General features: G+C 39.0%; 2 protein-coding genes across 2 annotated transcripts in view; one reads left to right on the plus strand and one right to left on the minus strand.

Moving 5' to 3' along the window:
- The window catches only part of cacna2d4a (calcium channel, voltage-dependent, alpha 2/delta subunit 4a), a 38,258-nt gene that overhangs the window by 11,553 nt on the left and 4,346 nt on the right, over nt 1-22,359 (plus strand). The window contains exons 24-34 of the mRNA XM_084113043.1: nt 291-384; nt 490-582; nt 1,060-1,190; nt 1,277-1,348; nt 18,042-18,103; nt 19,690-19,704; nt 19,798-19,845; nt 19,992-20,054; nt 21,203-21,273; nt 21,948-22,023; nt 22,298-22,350. Coding sequence (XP_083969169.1) covers nt 291-384; nt 490-582; nt 1,060-1,190; nt 1,277-1,348; nt 18,042-18,103; nt 19,690-19,704; nt 19,798-19,845; nt 19,992-20,054; nt 21,203-21,273; nt 21,948-22,023; nt 22,298-22,350 — 778 coding nt within the window. The remainder of the gene's footprint in view (nt 1-290; nt 385-489; nt 583-1,059; nt 1,191-1,276; nt 1,349-18,041; nt 18,104-19,689; nt 19,705-19,797; nt 19,846-19,991; nt 20,055-21,202; nt 21,274-21,947; nt 22,024-22,297; nt 22,351-22,359) is intronic.
- Nucleotides 1,850-15,116, minus strand: lrtm2a (leucine-rich repeats and transmembrane domains 2a). Its single transcript, XM_084113046.1, has 4 exons — nt 14,682-15,116; nt 11,577-11,736; nt 8,279-8,875; nt 1,850-5,895 (listed from the first exon to the last, which is right to left on the minus strand). Exons 2-4 carry the CDS (start codon nt 11,635-11,637, stop codon nt 5,441-5,443), a joined length of 1,113 nt encoding a protein of 370 aa, XP_083969172.1. The 5' UTR covers nt 11,638-11,736; nt 14,682-15,116; the 3' UTR covers nt 1,850-5,440.

The following is a 22,359-nucleotide window of genomic DNA, read 5'->3' on the forward strand; positions in this document are numbered from 1 at the left end:
CTAGACTCGAAGTTTTAACATATATTTCAGATTTTTACTTCTATCATTACATTTATTTTTATTCATGTAGAATTACAAATGAGTAAAAACAAAGCACCTACTTGCGTTTCATATTGGCCACTTGCGAGGTTTTGGCACAAAGCTAAATAATTAGTTGCACTTATAAATCATCTCATATCTTTGCAACTGTACAGCATAACCACTTTCGTAGGCAATTAAACACAATTTGATCTGAATGATGCTTGATGATATCTGCTATTTCGTTCTGTTCTGTTCTGTCTGTTCTTCAGGTGATGAAAGACTCCTGCAGCAGACTCTGTTTGACGCAGTCATCACAGCTCCTATGGAAGCCTACTGGACTGCACTTCAGCTCAACGCCTCCGGGTACTATTTCCCACCCACACACACAGCATCACAGACAAGTTTCATTAGTGAAATACGTGCTCGGCCGTGACTTTTCTCATTCTTTTGCACGCCTCCGATGTGCAGTATTGATGCGGGTGTGGAGACGGCGTTCCTGGGCACACGCTCCGGCCTCATGAGGATGACCAGATATGTTGGCGTAGAGAAACGTGTGGGGAAGTGAGTACATTTAATTAAGAGCTCCGCATCACGACTCAACCGCATAAACCACATCTGCATTGCCATAGGTTTTCCTAAAGGGCTAATGGGAGAAGAAGAATTTCTTTCTTCTGCACCCGTCAACTGTTTGGTTACCCACATTCTTCAAAATATCTTCTTTTATGTTCAGTAGAAGAAAGAAATTCATACAGGTTTGGAACAACTTGAGGGTGAGTAAATGATGACAGAATTTAAATTTTTGGGTGAACTATCCCTTTAAGGCCACCCATGGCCTCACACAATATGCTCTCTAAAATTCTCAACTTTGGGAAGGTAGAGAGGAACAGGCAGTAACATGAAAAACAGAATGTGGTATTAATAAAATAAACATTAGTTAATGTGGCTATACATAAATCACTGATGCTAATGTATATACTCAACATAGGTTTATATACAATAAAATATGAATCTCTTTTTGATGTTTTTTTTTTTTTGCAGAAAATTCTTAACTCCATCCGATAAGGAGAATATTTTTACTCTGGACCATTACCCTGTTTGGTATCGGCGTGCAGCAGAGAATCCAGCTGGAAGCTTTTTGTACTACGTTCCTACAGAGGACAACACACAAGGTAGTCCGCACCCTGCTGTCCATATCAAAAGACTTTACACCCTATTGAATGTATTGTGCTCAGTATTTATTTTTCTTTCCCTGCAGTGGATGGAAGGGTTGTGATTGCCGTCACATCTGTTACAGTCACTGTAAACAAAAAGACAGCAATTGCTGGAGGTATGATCTTCTCTGGTAATTCTTATCTTTGAATCTTTTTTATTAGTCTGTGCTGATCAAAGGACACCCATCGAGTTGCTATTATCTTTGTCCATTTTAAGTATGTGAGTGAGCACATGTGCCCATGTTTGGATGTGCAACCATGTATGGAGTTCACCTCATCTCTTTTCCTCAACGTGACCTTGGCTTTTGTTATTTTCTCATTACTCACGCAGACACACATAATTGATGACTTGTACTTGTATAAATGTTGTTTTTTTCTGGAAAAATACATGGTTATTTTGAATGGCAGTCACCATAATGGTTTAGTTACATTATCAACCAGCAGGGGCTTACTGTGCTATGCTAATCAAGCCACCGCTTGACCCCTTCATTTATCCATCCGTTTAGATTTTTAATCTGGATCTCTCTCCATTTTTGTGTGAATCTGTAGAAGCATATTTTATCATTTTACTTTGAGCAAACTGTGTGTGAGTGCTTGCTGAATCTTACACTTCAACGTTTACAGAAATACATTCTTTATTCATTTTTAACACAGAATTATATCACAGATCACAAATCATATTTCAAACTGATTTTCATCAAGCGAAAATATAAAGAAGGATCTCATATCAGTCTTAGAAAAAAGGTCAAGTGAAGAAAGGGTCACATCAATAAGCTATAAGATATTAAACCAGAACTTCATAAAGATCTTGAAGATGCTTTCAGCTCAGTCAAATGGGCAAATCCTTTCCTTTCATCAATCCAATGGGATTTACAAAGCGTGTAGTGAAGTGTGTGTGTGTTGTGTCCCTGCTCTTAAATGTAAGGCCAGGACCAAGAGTAAACACACCTCGGCAGAGTCATTGCTCATTTATATACCGCCCTTCATATTCACTGGCATATTTGCTGACAGTCAATAAACAAGCATGTGCTCACTTTTGAGATTATTCGCAATAAGTGCAATTTGACGGGAACGTATTAGTCCACCAGTGGCAAAAGTGCTTTTGTCTTTTCTTTTTACATAACAGAGGATACAGGGTATGTGTTTTGTCGCCCCGTGCAGAGTACAGGCCCATGACACATGCTGTATAAAATGAGAGCTAAAAGAACAGTAATGGCAAGAGAGACTGCAACCATTAGACAAAACTCCTCTAATTAATAATTCATGAGTTTTCTCTGAATTCTCTTATGGAGAATTTTTAGGAGTTCCTCTACAAAAGGAGTTTTCACAGGAAACACAGGGAAAAGTATACTCAATTTTTTGCAATCAAGTTATTGTTCATAAATAATTTGTAAGACAGATTAAAATAGATACATATATTCAACATACTTTTGAATAAATGTATATCTGTACTTATATATACTCAGCATATGGCTGCAAATATCATTGAACACAAAGATAAAAGTCAGAGATGCTTAACTGCTGGTGTGGGTATTAGCACACAAATTAATTGTACTTTGATTTACAATTTTTTTTGCCAGCATCCACACCACTAATTTGCATTGGTAATGAATAGTGTGTAGGAAAGATTGTTGCTATAGTTACAGCGGAAGAGCATCTCCTAAATCCGGATGAGGTGGTGTGATGTTTGCTCCACACCCTTGTTCCTTCTGCACATCCTTCCTATAGATGGCAGCATTGTGCAAAACACCCAATAATGACGTTACTCTTGACATTATAATCTGTTTCTAAATTTTCAGTAATACAGAGGAAAAAAATATGCTGGTTCACATTAACAGTGTGCAGCTAGTTTCTGACAGTCTTTCTTTCCATTTTTCGTCCAGTTGCTGAGGCTGATTACCGCAGAAAAGCTTATATTATATCTGTGGGCTTCTGAAAGCCCAAGTCAAATTTATCTGAATTATTTAGTCTAAACAACATCTGCCCTCAAGGAAAAGCGAATTATGCAAATTGGTCCACAAGCAGAAAACTGATCACACAGACTCAATCGATTCTCCTCCATCGCCAGCCCAAGAGAAAAGATCAGACTAAATCAGCTATGACATTCTAGTCCAGAATTAAACTACAGATTAACAAAGACATTGATTTATATTGCACAGAAAAAGTCTATCTTAATAAATGTAAGGTTTATTTCCCTCTCATCTATTTCCTTTCTGTTTTTTGTTTAGAGGGTAGCCATCACTGTGCTTCTTTAGCCACCAAGGTGTAATTAACAGTTCCAATAGCCACAATCTGCCACCCTCCACTAACACCAACAGAGTCCTCAGCCTGCTCTACATTAGCACTTGACTTCACAATACTTCAAGACACTTCACGATAGACGCCAGGGCTGGATTCTTCTAGTCCTACAAAAACAAGTCTGACCTCTAGAGATGAACATGGAGAAACAACAAACCGTAAACAATGTTATCAACACAAATTATTACACAATACAAAGGACAAACCTCACACTTAAAAACATAAAAACTGGGGTCACGTCACATTGTACAGAATATATTATAGCTGATAAATAAGGTGGGAATATTTCTAAATATGATATGTGGGGGTTATGAAGTTCAGTTCACACTGGGGTAGGGTTAAGGGTTAAAATTATGGTTGGTAGTGGTATTTGTATTTGGGGTTTAATTTTTTGGGATTTGGATAAGAGTTGAAGGTTTAGCGTAAGAGTTATTTGGATTTGCGATGGCGGGAGTTTTAGACGTGGGGTTCACTTTAGTGATGGAGGTTTATGGTAAGGGTAGTGTTTATGGTTTAGCGCTGGGGGTTTAGGTTAGAGTTAGAGACTGGGATAGAGTTGTGGGTTAGGATAAGTGATGGAGGTCTAAGGTCAGAGTCGGAAGTTCATGGCCCCATTTCACAGACAGGGCCTAGACTAAGCCAGGATTAGGCCTTAGTTCAATTAGGGCAATTAAGTAGCTAATGTTTATTTAAAAAAAAAAACATTACTGGTGTGCATCCTGAGACAAAACAATGGCACTGACATTTTTAAAGAAATGTCAGTGCAAGCTGATTTCAGTTAAAACACCTCAAACATGCATTTTAGTCTGAGACTAGCTTAAGCCTTGTCTGTAAAACCAGGGGCATATTAGTGATGGAGGGTAATTGTAAGGGTAGGGATTAGTGTTGGAGGTTTAGGGTTGGGGGTCAGATTAGGGTTAGAGTTGGGGGTTAGGAATAGCGATGGATGTTTAGGGTTAGGGGTTCAGGTTATTGATGGAGGTTTGGTAAGGATAAGGATTTGTGTAATAGGTTTAGGTTTGGGAGTAGAGTTAGAAGTTTAAGATTACACCATGTCTACACTGATGCTGCAACGGCTTGAGGCTGCCTACACTGGAAACTTAAAAGTGAATGTTCCAAATCAAATTGTCCTTTTGCCGGAAGCAGAGCAAGCGCATGTAGTATGTCAGAAATCGGGGCATCCGTTTATGGTCTGTAACTCGGTGCATTGCATTGGAATGTATCCACTGTAGACAGCATCGATTATAATGAGTGTTATTGCCATTTGGTGTAATGTGCCACTTACACGTACCACCCGGTGTAGAACACAGTGTTGGAGGTGATGGTTGGATTAGTGATGGAGGTTTATGGTTTAGTATTGAACTAAGAATCATAATACTAAGGATTAGGATTAGTATTGAAGGGTTAGGGTTAGAGTTGGGGGTTTGGATTAGTGTTGTGAGGGTTGGGATTAGAGTTAAAGGTCTAGGATTGGGGTTGGGATTAGTGTTGGGGGTTAGAGTTATGATTGTAGGTTTGGATTGATAGCTAGGCTGCTACAGAGGCAAATGCTAATGAGAGCATGTGATCCTCTAGAAACATCAGGGTTCAGGAACTGTGAACAGTTGCATCCACGCCTCCTCTGCTGAGATCCTCTCAACATTGGGGGAGGGTGGGGGAGTTCTAAAGTGCTGAGTGGTCCCTCTTGTCCTGGGGCAAATAGGTCAAAGGTCATAGGCCAAAGTTTAGCGATTGAGTAAAGTGTAAGTCTGAGAGTCAGAGAGAGTCTTAAGAAGGACAGAGAAACAGGAAACGGGGACTATAAATCCTCTACTGGGCAGCTAAATGATCATCAAATGTGCAGACCAACCAGTAAAGGATTCTTTATATTTGTGGATGACCTCTGAACTCTGAATCTCTCCCCCATTCCCCTATGCAACTGATGAGATCTGTTTCTCCTCCGAGTCACCTTCTGCCTCTGCGTCACCCATCAATGGCTGCCTCTTCTTTAGCTCTCGCTGGTATTTTGCCATTAGAGAGGCATATATGCAGCCGTATGCTGCGGCAGCTACCATCATAATACACACGATTCCACAGACCACACCAGCGATCACTACTGTACCGATCGCCCTGCGAACACTGACCGGCCGATAACGCTGCTTCACACAGTCTGGTAGCTCCGCCTCCGTACGCACCACTGCACCTTCGGACGATGGAGTGGGTGTCCCACGAAAACATGGTGGAGATCCACCTTTGCTCCCAGCCCCGCCCCCATTCTCATCCTCCAATTGCAGACAGTAGTTGAACATCTCCACAGGAACACCCCTGATGTCACGGCCCCTTAAGTCCTTTGGGAGCGTACACTCAACGGCATCGACAAAACCGCCTACGACAGAAAGCAATAGAGAAAGAGAAATCAAAAATTTATCTCTCTGAGGTAAACAATAGTAACCTCTAATGAATTTAAATGGTGGCTTCAAGCCCTCCAAAATAGCACCGCACAGCTAGGAGGGTCAGAAGCCTCTTCAATGAGCGTGTGTGTGTTTGTATGAGAGAAAGAGTGGTAGCTGGTGTATAATTAATAAGCCTGACATGCATACAGAAGCTCTGTTCCAAAACCTAGTGATTTGCCACACTGCCTGCATAGGCAGCTGCCTTCTAAGGCAACATGCTAACTGTCATGGAGTGACTAATTTGGAGTGCTCTACATAGGCAGCAACTCCACATGCCACACAAATATAATTCTGTACAGGGTAGTTGACTCGCACTTGATTTTTAAAATAGCTTGTAATTGGCATCTCACGAATGGTGCAATAATCCAGTACATATCACACAGCTAATGGTGCAATAATCCAGTATACATAAAATACACAGTACAAACAAATTTGGGGTAAAATATAATTTATTTTTTATTTATTTTTTCTGAATATTTTTAATTACCGAATGATATATAATGTAAAAGTAATTCATTACAAAACTGTATTACTCCCTAACAAGTAACTAATTGTGTTACTTAGTTACTTTTTATGGACAGTAATGAGTTACGTTACTTTTTCTCATCTGGGCTGGGCTTGCTTGTTTGTTTTTCAAATGTTAAAGCCCTTTCACACCAAAAGTGAAATGAATAAGCCTCGGGCTGAGGGAAATGCAAATTCACACCTGTACAGTAGAGGGCACAGCTCAAACAAACCTTTCCGCTGTGCTGCTATTCTGGATTGCAGAAGAATAGGACACAGGAGAAGAAATTTCACTCTTCAGCAATAAAAACAAAAAATCAAACACAAATGTGATGTTTATCTAAAGCCATTTTTTCTTATTCGTATGGTTGAATTAAATCATCGAAGGTCAGCATTAAAGACATTAGTTAATAAAGTGAAATTAAATAACGTTTGTGTAATTTAACATTCATTATTGCAGGTTTGCGTAATATTCTGAGTTTGCATTTCATATTCATTTTGAGGAATACTGAATCTGTTTTTTGCAAGTGACAAGAGTAAATGCATTGCTCAAAATTAGTCTAGAACTACAATAACCATCATGTTTACACAGCGCACACAACACCTCAGCACTTACTCTCTCAACATGGGGACAGGAGAGATGACAGTCAATAAATGGGAGACCAAAGTAACTTGCTTTACTTATTTGAAAAAGTACCTCAGACATTTTCTTGCAAATTTAAAAGTAATGTGTTACTTTACTAGTTACTTGGAAAAAAAAAACATGTTACTTGTAATGCGTTACCCCCAAACACTGTATATAATGTTATTTTTTAACATTTCCCATCCACTATCCACTAATCCACTTGGATTTTCTTATAAGAAAGTTTGTTGCATCGTGGGATCTCCATTAAAAAACATTCAATGCTGCCTGAATTTGGTCAAAACAAAGTATTTTGGAAGGTACAGTAGTGTAAGTAAGGTCAAGAAAGTATTTTGGTTGCCTTAAATGGCGCATCTGTATGCAGCTCACTAGGTATTGGAACAAAGCAAGAGACTCAGAGCCCACCATGACTGGAGTCTCTTTCTCACACACTAAAAGCTTTGTGACTCAGCCTCTCATGTCTGTTTCAAATCCCCCTCCCTCTCAAAGCTGCTCTGAAACAGAATTAAATGAGTTTCTCTGACTCAGAATAGAAGGATGGATTGAGACAGACAGAGAAAAATAGAAAGTGAGAGGTATGGAAAATAAGAAGCTCTGCTTCACAATTATTGTAGGGGTTTTGCCACATTTCATTGCCAGTGGTAGACAAAAGATAGATAGGAAATTATTAGGGAGAGAGTGGGTACATTTCCTACAATAAGTCAATAAGTACATGCACTTACCATTAGGTTACAGCTCCATCTGTTAAGAGGCTTAATAAACCTCTTTTAAAACAGATAATTCTTTAAATTCTGGTTTATAGCCCTTGCAAAATGCCAATAAACATGCACTTTACATGATTGCACACACAATTTTAATGCAATACAGTAATTCGATAATGTTTTAGTAATTCAGATTTTAAATATTAAAAGGTTTAATAATTTAATGAACACTGATGTCTATTATCATACTGCTGTTGTCGCCTCTTTACAGATGCAATAATTCACTGAAGACAGTGATTTTACCATTGTTAAAGGTGTTAAGGCAGTCCACTTTGGCCCAATGCCAAAGAACACACCTTACTTATGGTAAAATCCTAGTAACCTACAGCCTCTTGTGGCATATTGCTCAAATGACGTGTTTTTACACCTGCAGAGAATAAAAACACTACGCGCACACACAACCCTCACCTCGGTATATTAGCCACTCCATCCAGTGTTTGAAGTCTCTCAGGTTGCAGTCACACTCCCAGGGGTTTATGCCCAGCTCCAGGTGCTGAAGGTTGACGAGAGGCTCAAATGTGGCTCTCTCCAGGGCGTGAAGTCTGTTCCCAGCCAAGGAGAGCCAGGTGAGCCCCTGCAGCTCATCCAGCAGGCCCAGCGGCACAGCGGCCAAGCCGTTCAGAGACAGATCCAGCCTCCGCAGCTGGGTCAGGCCACGAAATAACTCCCGATCCAAAACCGTAAGGCTGTTGTTGCGCAAACTCAAATCGCTCAGGTTACTCAGCTCACGGAACAGTCTGGAAGGCAGGTTGTCCAGATAGTTGTTGGACAGGTCGAGGCTCTCAAAGGTGCTCAGATTGGCGAAGGCCGAGACGGGCAGGGAGGAGAGGCGGTTATTGGCCAGAAAGAGGGTATGTGTGCCCTCCGGGAGAGAAGTGAGAGCGGGCACAGATACTAGACTCCGCCCACTGCAGTTAGCTTCCAGTGAGTTACACACACACTCTGAAGGACAGCCAGCGCATAACTGCAGCAACGTAGCGCACACACTCAGCACACCTAGCAGACCTGTGTGAATGGAAAAAAAAGAGAAGTGTATATTGTCTGAAAGAGTTGACATAGATGTAAAGATTGATGTGACAAGTGTTGATTTAGTGCCACTGTGAATCATATGTACTGTATTTAATAAAGGAGACCAGTGCTCAACACAACTGAACCTGTGGCTTCCGCACCAACCACACTAGTTTAAACTGGGGCTTATGTGAACCTAAAAACAAACCTCTAGACATAGTAGTATTTTTGATGCACTCGCTGCAAGTAGCTACTGTCTGTACTGTCGCAGCACCTTCAGGATGTTTTTGCGCAGGATAGTTTTGATTATTGCAAGATGTACTCTTAATGGTTCATTTGACCCAAAATGAAAATTCTGTCATTATTTACTCACCTGCATGTCTTTTCAAAACTCTATGATTTTATTTCTCTTTAGAACACAAAAGAAGTATACTGCATGACCAAAATGCTCCAAAAATTACAACAAATGCACAAAAAAAAAAAAAAAAATCCCACTTCTGACAAACCCAACCTTTGGCTGCGGGCTCAAGCTAGAGTCTTTAACCCTCTGGTTAAAAAAAAAAAAGAAAAGTTCATATCACTTGTATGCTAATTCAGTCTTCTGAAACCATACAGTTGCTTTGTGTGAGGAAAATACCCAAACGTACCTTGTTTTTTTTTTTTTTTTACTGAGACACACATTTGACATGACATCAAACTTCTATTAGTTTAATTGAATGTGAGTGTGAATGAGATTTGAGAACGACATTCAACATAAGTAAATGATGACGTGTGAATTTTTTGTGGTTTACTGAATGGGATTCTTGATTTGGCTAAATGTTTCTTCTTGGATGATGTAGCATTATAGATTCTTGAGATCAGTAAATCATCAGTAAAGCATCGGTAAAGAGTTTTTACTCTTTGTTTTTTTTAAAGAAAAAAAAACCCTGCAATGGTTGACAGTTAGTGGGTTACAATTGGGTTACTGGACTCTTCCAACCCTGCATAGGTCTATTCCGATAGGGTTAAAGTTAGCAGGATAGTAAAATAAATTGGCTTATCAGCTCTTGCCAGGGATGAGAAAATGCTTCCCATATCTTTGTTGTTTGATAATTTTGCATATTTTTGGGCTTATGCAGCCTAAAGAACCTAAAAAGGTTCTCCTACGGCATCAGGCTTTTCCGTTCTTTTTTGTAAGAGTGTATGATGGGAATATAATGTGCCTCAGAGTTAAACAGAGAACGTCCTCTGCTCTGCCATAACAAAGCAAACATTTGCCAACTGTTTGTCACCTCTCTTTTATGCAACACAATATGGTGGTGGGCAATGTCTCTCTCTGTGGGAGACAATCAGATGCTATCAATGGATATGACGGTTTAAACATTGAGATCCCAGTTGTCTCGTTGAACGTGTGTGTGTGAGTGTTTGGCAGTTTAAGTGCAGACAGATGCAGTTACAGCACTCGGAAATCTGATCCTGACCAGCCTCAACATCCTGATCCCTTTGTAATCAGAGACACACACAATCATCACTCGCACGCTCTCTCTCTAATACACACTCACACAATTCTGTGTAATCTCAATAATTAATCTGTCCTTCTAAACTATGTAGTTGTGAATGATCTAGAATTGCTGTTTTGGCCTGTCAACCTTCAATTTCCAGTAAATCCCTTTCTTCTCTCATCCCTTATTCTGTTTGGCTGAGAAAAAAATGTGTTCTTTATATGCAATGACAATGAATGGGGACTTCAGCTTTACAGAAAAGACACTAAAGCACCATAAAAGTAGTTCATACTTACATTCTCTCTGCTCTATATTCTATACTCTATAGTAGTCTGTTTTTATTAAAGCTTTTATTTACTTAAAATATTTTCCTCCAGTGGACAATTTATGATTGAATCTTTCAGACAGGTTTTATGTAATGGATCAACATATTAATTGAAAGGATCCGACTCAAGAGAAATAATCATTATGTGATCTCTTAATGAATGCGTCAAGTAGAGCTAGTGCGGATGTCAAGATAATCAGTAAATAATTTCAATTTCAGGCTTTTCTCAAATCCCCACACAAAGCAAGCTTTTGACTTCAGAAGACTTTGAATAGCGTCTTTGATAGTGTCTTTTTGGACCTTCACTTTGATTAAATTGAAAACAGTGGCTAGGATATTCTTTCAAAAAGCATTGTGTTCCCTAAGAAAGTAATTCAGAATAAGTATTGGCTTAATATATATATATATATATATATATATGTATATGTATAGAGATTTTAAGTTTGACTCCGAACCGGCAGCAGGTCAGTATTTTCCACTATACTGTAGTATTTGTGACAATGCAGCAAAACTGTGTGTGTGTTGCCCCTGCATTGCTTCATGCAGATCTTTAATCAGACACACACATTAACTAAAGCCATTCTAATCCATCTGTTGCAGGGGCAGCTGGTGATGTACGCCACACTCTATACCACTATACACACCCACACAGGCACATACGTCAACACACACTTCCTTTCTTTCCACGAACACATTAATAAAACAGAACGCAAACTGATGCATTTCAGAAAGTGATCAATGTAAATAATTTAGATAATTGATATTCACTATTTGGACAAAGTATTTAAAACCATATGAATGGAATCGGTACTCAAATCCTCTTAAAACCCAACACCTTCAGAAGAGTGAATATGTGTGTGTGTGTGTGTGTGTGTGTGTTAGTTGGGCTCACCTTGACTGTCCGGATTTCCTCTCCTCCTGCGACCAACTGTAGGTGCAGTGCCGAGCTGCATGTCTGCGCTTCTACGACTGCAGCTGCCTCAGATTCGCTGTGGCATCAGCTGGCCCTGATGCCAGCCTCCACAGGCAGCGATACGGGGCCAGTGATGACACTGCAGAGAGAGTTTGAAGGATAGTCAGTTTCTTTTTCTGTACATAACTTGACGCTTAATTGTTTCCTGCCCGTGTTAGCATAGATGACTTGCTGAGCGTGTGAGCTGTGTGGTTTGTGTTTTTTTTTTCCTCAATAAGTATCTGTGGTGATTGTGAAACTCAAATAAACCTTGACATGTTGGTAACGGCAGTATCACTGTCATGTCAAAGCTTATTTTTTGAATCAGCTCACTTCCCGTCAAAGTTGATTCCTTCTGTGCGCTCTCTACTCTAGGCTCAATGGAAAACATCTTAAATTAGGAAAGATCAAATTAGCAATTAACTTTTAACACACAAACCTTGCAACATAATGCTTCTCGAATCTGTTCAATATTCTATTAGACTAGTTTACATATTCCAGTAGTGTGCGGTGATGGACAATACAGTTACATTCTAACCTACGAGAAAGAAAAATCACAAATGAGAGCTCTTGAATATTTAATAGTGTTTTAATTTTATTTAAATATTTTATTATTGAATAATACTATTAATATTTAATATTATTTTCATCAGATGAGATTAAATGGAGGTCAAATGGAGACTTTAGCGTACATCTCCTGTTTCTAACTTTTTTTAAGTTTCCATGAAATCAGAATTCCGAATATTTCAGTGCTCATGATAAATAATTTATCAGTACACATCATTATTTTTTAAAATTCATGTATACTCATAATCTTTCATTAAAAACATTAACCCCCTCGAAACAACGCCTTTTCATGACATGTCTTGGTGGAGGGTGGAGCTTAATATTCTCCATAAACTGGCATTCAGATTGGCCTTTATTTAACTTCCTACGATCCAATCAATTCCCAAAGGACGAAATCAACATTTTTACACTTTTCTCTTTCCAGAAGCGTTTCACTCGGATAGAAATCACAATAGGAAAGAAAAGCCTATTGCAACTTCCATTTCATGCCGACTTTAACTACGAAAAGATGTCAGTGCGTTTACTCTAGAGTTTCAGAGATCACTAGAAAAGTGATCCCAAAAATGCCTCAAACTGTTCTTAGACTGTTCTCAATATGAGCTCAAACATTTCTAATCAAATTCTGTCATCAATGTCCGGGTGTGTGTTGATGAAAAGATAATAATTAATGAAATAATAAAAATTAAAACATTTGCAATAAATAATTGTAAAATAAAAACAATAAAGCACTTAATAAAACATCCCTTACCGACATCAAAGAACCGTGAATATGCAAATGTGTTCTTAAATAATTTAAATATTACGTGACAAAAAAAGTTTGGGAATCTCTGCTCTATACTCTTACGGTACGTCAGCAATTGCCTCATTTGTTTTTATTTGTATTTCTCATATATAATTACAGGAGAAATATCTGAGAATGTATCAATCAAAAACGTAACTGAAATATCCTTTAAATCTGAGAGTCAGAACTTTCCTCCCGGAGCACAGCCATCTGTAATACATCGGAGCTTACTGTACAGCTCTCCAGGGTACAAAAACCGTAGTAGAACTGGCGCTGCAGATGCGATTTAGTTAATTGAGGTACAGTAATATGACACTGAAACCCTCACAGCACATGACAGAGACGGGAATATTATTATAACGACATACCATTATGTAATACTAGTTGTGTAACGCAATGCTGTGAATGTGTGTGTCTCAGATCATTGAGCACAAGGTTACAAGTTGCTTCTGTTTATGCCAAGCCAGTTTGCTGTAAAATGGCCGCTGCTGTCTTAGACTGTGACACTTCGGCCTTGTCACCTGCCACATCCATCACAGCGTGCGTGTGTGTGTGTCTGTGTGTGCGTATTTGCGCAACGCAACACCAATACACCAGCCTGTCATCTGAAACGGCACAGTGGAAAAATGTGCAGACATTTAGAGGTTATATTGCATGTGTGTGTGTGTGTGTGTGTGTGTGTGTGTGAGAGTGTGTGTGTGAGTGAGAGTTTCTGAAAACACCTTTTGGAGTTGCTCAACACGTGAATATTTTCAATGCATTACGTTTCCTAGAACATGCAAGTTTGAGGGTGTGAGAATGTGAGTGTGTGTGAAGAGAGGATAATTAGTTGAGGGATGTGTCATTTGACTCCCGAGCATGCAGCACACACACACACACACACACACCCTCACACGTGATGTAACAGTCTCTCACTTTAGCAGCATCTCTCTCCATGTCCAGTTCAGCACATATTTCACACTTTCTCACCCCACGCCGTACTAACTTCCTGTGAATGCACAAGGTCAACTATTCATGTGTGTGACAGCATATATGTTGTTACTGTGACTTGAAACACATAAGTAAATAGAAACGCCCTTTAGATGTTCACCTCTGAACCAGTCCTGCTGATCCCTTTTCTTTCTTTCTCATGTACACACACACAGAAGGCGGCAATCAAAGTCAACGGCGGCAAGAACAGAGCGAAGAAACGTTAGAAACAAAGACACGGAGGCCACGGGAATGAATTATTAAGAGCAGAATCACAAACAAAGACACGCTCTCATAAACACTCATTCAAGCAACACACATACAGTATGCGTAAAAACATACAAATCTCTTACACAAATGCTTTTTTGTCCTACCATAAATGTGTATATATATATATATATACATACACACAGTATATATATATATGCAAGTGTTCACAGGATTGCATATTGTAGAGACCATCTCACTCCAACATGCTCAAATACACTCAAAAGCAGCATTCCAGAACATCACCTGTGGTCACACACACATCTTTACATTTCCTTTGTGTCCAAATAAAAAACTGGGCATCACATGCTCTGTAACCCAAAACAACAGGCGAATGTGTCTGTCTAAAAAAAAAAAACATCCCTCGGCAAACATCATGCACAGACATCGTAATCATAATTAAGGCAAATTGTAATGTGTGGTTGTATGTGTGTGTTATAGGTTAACAGTGCTTCACTCACCGTCTTTAGATGCTGTCCTTCTCGGCGTCCCCCCAAGCTCACACACTCTCTCTCTCACACACACACACACGGTTGTGGGAGAAATTAGCGAATAGCAGCTCTCGTAACGCTCCAATATGGAAATGAAAATATCCTTCCGCTGCCAAGAGCAACGGCTGCCACAGAAGGAGAGATGGATTGGAGGAAGGAAGGAAAAACGATTAAAATAAAGAAGAGGGAGATGAAGGAGGGGAGTTAAATCCTGCGCAATGCCTTGTTGTAATGCTCAGAGAGAGGAGGACAGAAAGAGAGAGAGAGAGAGAGAGAGAGAGAGAGAGAGAGAGAGAGAGAGAGAGTGAGTGAGTGAGTGAGTGAGTGAGTGAGTGAGAAAGAGAGAGAGGGGAGGAGGAGGCGTGCTCCAGTCTTTCAATTCTCTGTGGTTTCCAGCAGATCGGCTCGCCTCTGTGTTGGTATATTGAGTCCACAGAATGCACTTGTGTGTGTGTGTGTGTGTGTGTGTGTGTGTGTGTGTGAGTATATGTGTGTGTGTGTGTGTGTCAGGAGGTTGTCTCTTAAGCGCATACTGTCCTCAGGCTAGCCTTTGATGCGCATGTGTGTCTGTGTGAGTAAGTGTGTGTGTTTGTGTGTTGCGTTCTCCATATGTGCATGTGGTGAGGCGTGCAGTGTAAGCGTGTGCCAGCCTTGTCAAAGATAGTAACATTAGTGAGGGATGAGGGGAGTGAGGAGGGGTAGAGAAGACAGCTGATTCTTTCTCTAGATAGATAGATAGATAGATAGATAGATAGATAGATAAATAGGTAGATAGATAGATAGATAGATAGATAGATAGATAGATAGATAGATAGATAGATAGATGGATAGATGGATAGATAAATAGGTAGATAGATAGATAGATAGATAGATAGATGGATAGATGGATAGATAAATAGGTAGATAGATAGATAGATAGATAGATAGATAGATAGATAGATAGATAGATAGATAGATAGATAGATAGATAGATAGATAGATAGATGGATAGATAGATGGATGGAAAGATGGATAGATGCAATAGATGGGGGGGGGGGAACTCTTATTATTGCTCCCTTGTTATGGATGGATGGATCCAATCACATGTTGCCATCACCAGCAGTGATGCATTTTACACCCTGTGATGTCATCAGAGTGCTGACATCATGCAACAGCTCAGGAATATAATCATACATGTACTCAGCATTGTTCACATGGACAAACTGGACCAAATGTCACCCATGTAAACAAACATTTCTGCAATTGCCTGGTGTGCTGAATAATGCATAAAGGCATACAGGCCACGCTGCAGCAACAGCACCTCAAAAAAAGCTATTTATAAGAGGAAAAGCATTCTGCGACATCAGAAGCGTTTACCTCCTGTATGTTGTGGGCTGTTGCAACGCACCCGTGTACTTCAGAAGGACCTCAGTGCCGCCCACATGCTTTCACATGCCAGACATTGACAAGAAAAAGCACTACAGCTCCATTAAATCCTTACCATGCCATTTCTCTCCTTATCAGAAGCCCTCTATGTTATGAAGAGTGTATGTGGGTGTGTACATACTGTGTGCTGCTCACGTTGAGGACAGTGTCATATTTGGATGGTGAGTCTACAAGGTGTCGATAGGGGCTGCGCTGACATCATGTTACCTAAGCAACAGAGAGAGAGAGAGAGAGAGAGAGAGAGAGAGAGAGAGAGAGAGAGAGAGAGAGAGAGAGAGAGAGAGGTGGGGGAATTGAGAGGGTGTTTTTTTGACTCACTGTTAGCGTATGCTCTTCGTGATAATCTGCCATGTAAAGACCCTGCTGCTCTGTTTCCCATCGCACACACACACTGCAGTTCAGTCCTGTCAGATTCAAATAGATATTAACTACATTAGCATAATTTAGAATTTGAAATGCATATTAAGCTAAGCATAAAACCATACAGCAGAATCTACTGCACAGATCAGTGAGCTAGTTAAAACTATACATGAAGTACAGTGTACTCACACACACTCAGCTTATTTCTACATCAACATTAAGCCTATTATGACCAGAAGAATCTCATTCTTAATTAACAAGGTTTTTTTACATACTTGAAATAGCAACATGTGATTGGATCCTACCATCCATCCCTCCATCCCTCCATCCATCCATCCATAACAAGAAAGCAAGAATAAGCCCCCCCATCCATCCATCCATCTTTCTATATTTGGAGATCTGATGGTGTAGCCTATTCATGAAAAGGGCCACATCCATTTTACACATTCTCTCTTTCTCTCTGTCTTTATCCATCAAGTTGTAAAATCTGTTTATTTTAAGTAGGACTGACTGCCATATTGTCGCTCTAAGCTTTTGGTTGAGGTTTCATGCTGTATCACATCATTGTGTTTGTTTTTGTGTGTGGGATGTTTGTGTGGAAAAGAGAATGACGGAAGCTCAGAAAACTGGGTATTTACTGAATTATCTGCTCTGCTGGAGTCACATGTCTTCCGTCATTCACACTTCTAACTGTGCTGAGAACCGTCTGCGAGCTCGCTCGTCACTATTTTGGGTAATCTTCATTGCAGGGTTGTCCAAATCTTTAGGATGCTGGAGGAGACATGGTGACTGTAATCTTCCAGTATTATTACAGTATGTCTGCTAGGTCTAGAGCTTTATAATACACATCTATTAATTCAAGAGATTGTCTGCCCTTCACTAGCCATCTTCCCTGCCCCGAGCAGCTATTACCAACACTGCCTTCCACTCTCTGCCACTCTATTAATTAGCTTCTGTATGATAGATGCTTCTCTCTCTCTCTCTCTCTCTCTCTCTCTCTCTCTCTCTCTCTCTCTCTCTCTCTCTCTCATTGAAGTTAAAAAAGATTTTCACTCAAACGAACAATTTACTGCAGTTTAATCAGACCCGTCAGCTCACAGTAAATTCTAACTGTCCTACTAATTACACAGGGCCATTAAACAACAAAAGCTTGTTCTGTAAAATGCAGCAGTTTATGGGGGAAGTGGATGTACAGATTGAGTTATTAGGTATCAGGTCTGATATATGAGGTAATGGGTTTAATATATGAGGTATCAGAACCGAGGCATGGGATATCAGCACATTTTGCATTTTTAAGCTTGTGAGAGTGCATGGACACCCACTGATGCATGCTGGGATTATATATTTGCAAGTTGAACGGAATTGGGTCTTCAGCAAAAAAAAAAAAGGGGAACAAAAAAAACTCAGTCTCAGTCATTTTAAGTATTCACATATGCATTTCTACAAACATATTTCTTAATTTTTGCATTTCATTTGAGATGTTATAATACTATTAGAATACGAAAACAATTGTCTTATCTTTTTGTCTGTGTCTTTCCTGCATAGCCATAGGTGTACAGATGTCTCTTGAGATGTTGGAAAAAAGGCTTTGGTCCGTAGCCACTCAGGTACTAAAACTAATATATACTGCAATTATACAATTATACTGTGTACAAAGTATTAGATTTTTTAAATATATAAATTATATATTTATTTTATATTATATTATATAACAAATGTCAACAGGATGTCTCTCTCCACAAGGATATGTACACCAGCATGTGTGCGATACTGCCCGGATGGGTCTTATCTGTTTAAACATTGTGCATTTGATGGGAAGTGAAAACAAACACAATAATGTTAGTGGTGACACTCCTAGCGCAGGCTTTTGGTTGATATTTATAATACAAACAGAAGATGTTACGTGTTGAGAGAGGAGTGGAAGAGTCCAGGAGGCATTCGAAAAGAATAAGGAGAGGAGGTGATATCACTCTCTACATCCTCCTCAGGGAGAACACTCTCCCTTTTTTCAGGTACCCCTGGGATTTTCAATGCCTGAACGCTCTTCCACCTCAGCTGGCACATTACCACTGAGTTTGTGTTCACTCCTGACTGCAATATTAACTAATGCCACCACAGTGATTATTCTTACTGTTAAATGTTTGAAATGTTCAAATGCAAATCCATTAAGTAAATATTAAAGGATCAATAACACTGCAGAATCCATAATGATTAACAACAGTGCAGAACATGACACACTGTAAGAAGAAATATGCATGCTGTTAGAAAGAGACCAGCATGTCTGTGTGTAAATTGTGCAAGGTTATTTTCAGCTATAGTTTTACTGTACATGAGACACAAACACAACCTCAGTTTGTCACAAGAGCACACGTGCATCATCCTTAATGAAGCAAGATAAATTTACTTGCAAAGCAGTTTAATTTTAAAGATAAAATATTATGAGAAAATATACAACTTTTTATACAAGATTTTTTTTTAATGTTTTTTGAAAGAAGTCTCTTATGCTTACCAGGGCTGCATATTTGATAAAAAATAAATATTATAAAATATCATTACAATTAAAAACTTTTCAATTTTAATATATTTTGTAATAAAAGGAAATTATTTCTGTGATGACAAACCTGAATTTATGAACTCCAGTCTTTAGTGTCACATGATCCTTCAGAAATCATTCTAATATGCTGATTTGCTGCTCAAGAAACATTTCTTTTTCTTTCATTATCAATGTTAAATACAATGTGCTGCTTAATATTTTTGTTGAAATCATGATACATAATCCTTGTTGAAAAAAAGTATTAATTTGTATATTAAAAATATATTGATCCGAAAACTCTTAATGTCATTATTAAGTAAATTTGTTTTACAGGAAAACAATAGTCTCTCAGTAGGCCACTCAAATGCTTCAATTGAGATAAGATACGAGTCAATTAGATACGGATGAATCAAAATTAAATTGAGACAGTAGCTGTAGTAAATATTCACAGGTCCTTATGAGAGGATTGTTTTCCTGTCCCTGTTTTCATCTGATACATGGCTAGAGTAAAAGCACACAGGAGCCTGCACAGATCATGTGATCCGGCTCAAAGGCAGGACAGCAGTGTTATAAGCAAGAGTTGAGTTTGAAGCTATCAGTCCTGAAATGTTTTTTTTTCCTTTTTTCACTACTGCTGCGTATTATCTGGATGGACACCAGGCGAATGACACAGATGTATGTACTCACTACAAACAAAAGAATTTACACAATACTATGCAAAACGTAATGCTCAGTTTCTCTGTCTTTGTCAATGTATGTTTATCGCAGTGTTCTGGTGTAGAGGGGGTTTGTCCTCTAAGCTGTACTGATAATGCGGTGAGTATTATACAATATAGTATTTATAATGCATAAGTGGTCGGTATCTAGAGCATTTGTGGACGTATCGGTGAAAATATGTATCACCATTCCTCCATCAAACTAATTCAATGTGACAAAATGCTTTTTCTTTTTTGTGTTTACAGGACGTCAACTGCTACGTCATTGACAGTAATGGCTTCATCATCATCTCTAAGGACAGGACTGATGTAAGAGCACTTAAAGTGACAGGATAAGGACAACACAAAATGCCATTTGCAACCCACGAAACATCTGTAATGATGCAAAAATAGGCATTTCCGAGTGAAACTGAATATGGGAAACTAATAACACGTAGGGAAAGATGTCATTTTATCCACTGTTAAGGGATTGGACTGTGAAAAGTGTCCGGTACACACCAGAATGAAGCCAGACCTGAAAGTTCAATACTGACTACTATTTACATGCTATTAAATTTTACATGAACGGTTATTAGGATTATATATATATTTATATATATAATTTTTTATTTTTTTCAACAACACGGAAAAATATAGATGATATTAAAGGCCTCTTACTGTGTGTGTGTGTGTGTGTGTGTGTGTGTGTGTGTGTGTGTGTGTTGTAGTGTAAATCACTGGAAATTTAGGTTACCGTAAGATTGTCACGTTCTGCTTCACAAATATTCAGGAACAGAAGACAGTGACAACAAAACCAAACTGAACATAATTGTTACAAAGATGGGGAAATGACACGCAGTAAAAATTTATTTTGCCGTTTAAATGGTTCCATTGAAAGCAGGTCACAGTAAAAAAAAAAAATCAATGAAGTCATGAAATAAAACGGTTCTAAAATAAGGACACTGTGCTGTGAATAACACAGGTTAAAAAAAGCTCTGTTTACCACTGACTCAGCATAGGAAAGTGACTGTGAAAATGAATATATAAATAAATAAATAAATGCATGAGGTGTTTTCCATCATTAGTAGAGATCCTATGAGAGAGAGAGAGAGAGAGAGAGAGAGAGAGAGAGAGAGAGAGAGAGAGAGAGAGAAGGAGAACAGTGCATCATCAGGGTAAATATAGAGAAGGGGAGGAATAACAGAGGTTATCTGAATAATTCAGCGTGCTGGTGCGGTAAACGCTGACTCTGATGTTGGGCTGCAGCCTTACAGGGCCCAAATGACGTTTAAAATTTGATTTCAGTGCTTTATCAAACAGTTAAGTCAAGATGTATGCGGCGTTAAAGCTAATACAGACGCATTCATTCTGAACCGTCATTGTTCCTATCGTGAACGAGAAAGAGATCCTGGTGAAATAAATAATAAATAACAACGTCTTGAAGTCTCTCTATGTCTCTCTATTCTCTGTATCTGTAGGTTGGCAGGTTTCTGGGGGAAATCGATGGGTCGGTAATGTCACAGCTCTTGAGAATGGGCATGTTTAAAAGGTTAGAGAACTTTTTTTTTGCTACGAAACACTTAGCCGCTTTTCCACCGTCGGGCCGAACGGTTCTAAGAACAGTAAGGAACGGTTCCAGTTATATTTCCACTTGAGCACAACATGATAACAAACATGATAACAAACTGGAATTCTAAGAAAGAATTCTTCATTTATTATCAATGTTGAAAACAGTTGTGCTGCTTAATATTTTTTGTGGAAACCATGATACTGGTAGAACTGTGCGTGTAGTGTCGTCACCACTCACTGTCCTGTTGCCTGGCTGCCAGTTTCCTGTAGCTGGCCAAGCACATTATTAGTTAATAATAAAATTAAAAGAAATATCTGATCATCCTCTCTAACACGGTCACTATTTACGTGTCATATCATGCAAATTCTTGTGTTACCAAGGCAGCGATGGAAAAGTGGCTAATGGTTCCATGAAGAACTTTTAACATTCATGGAACCTTACAATTGCAACCTTACAAGCTCTTTATATATTTTTTTTTTTAAATGTTTATGATCTTCACACTAGGAAAAATGGTTAATTAAAAGAACCTTTCAGTGAACCATTTTTCCTAGTGTGAAGATCATAAACATAAAAAAAACCTTTATTTTTAAAATGTGCATTTAATGTAAATGTGATGTAATGGATTAATGTGTGTGTGTGTGTGTTTTCCACAGAGTGTTACTGTATGACTATCAGGGCATGTGTAAGGCGAATACTCACTCTTCTAGCGGTGCTCGACCCCTGCTAAGTGTAAGCATTCTGCTGTCTGTTTTAATAACGTCTACCAGAACACAACAGTCAGATGCTATCAGTGTAACATGTGATACATACATTGCTGCTCTTGCAATCCATTGTGGTATGACTTTATGAGTGGAGGTCACAGGTCAGGGCCTTCACACCATGATCACAAAGATGGTGATGGTGTCGAGATACGTGTCATGAGCTCTTGCACAGAAATTCTCAGTGTAACTGAAATGAAAGGATGCCATCTTGATTTTTATTCTGCTTTTCTTTCTTCCCTCAGCCCTTTTATAATCTCCTGGCAGCACTGAAATGGTTCCTATCGAACTTCTTGCTGTAAGTGTG

Source organism: Abramis brama (genome assembly GCF_963993115.1).
Source record: "Abramis brama genome assembly, chromosome: 4".
Classification (NCBI taxonomy): domain Eukaryota; kingdom Metazoa; phylum Chordata; class Actinopteri; order Cypriniformes; family Leuciscidae; genus Abramis; species Abramis brama.

Bases quoted from the DNA above. Each gene is read 5' to 3' on its own strand.
- lrtm2a (XM_084113046.1), bottom strand. From the start codon at position 11,637: ATGCAGCTCGGCACTGCACCTACAGTTGGTCGCAGGAGGAGAGGAAAT. The intron at 8,876-11,576 runs GTGAGCCCAACT...CCATTCACACAG, and splicing joins AGGAAATCCGGACAGTCAAG to GTCTGCTAGGTGTGCTGAGT. The intron at 5,896-8,278 runs GTGAGGGTTGTG...TTTCTGTCGTAG, and splicing joins GGAGTGGCTAATATACCGAG to GCGGTTTTGTCGATGCCGTT.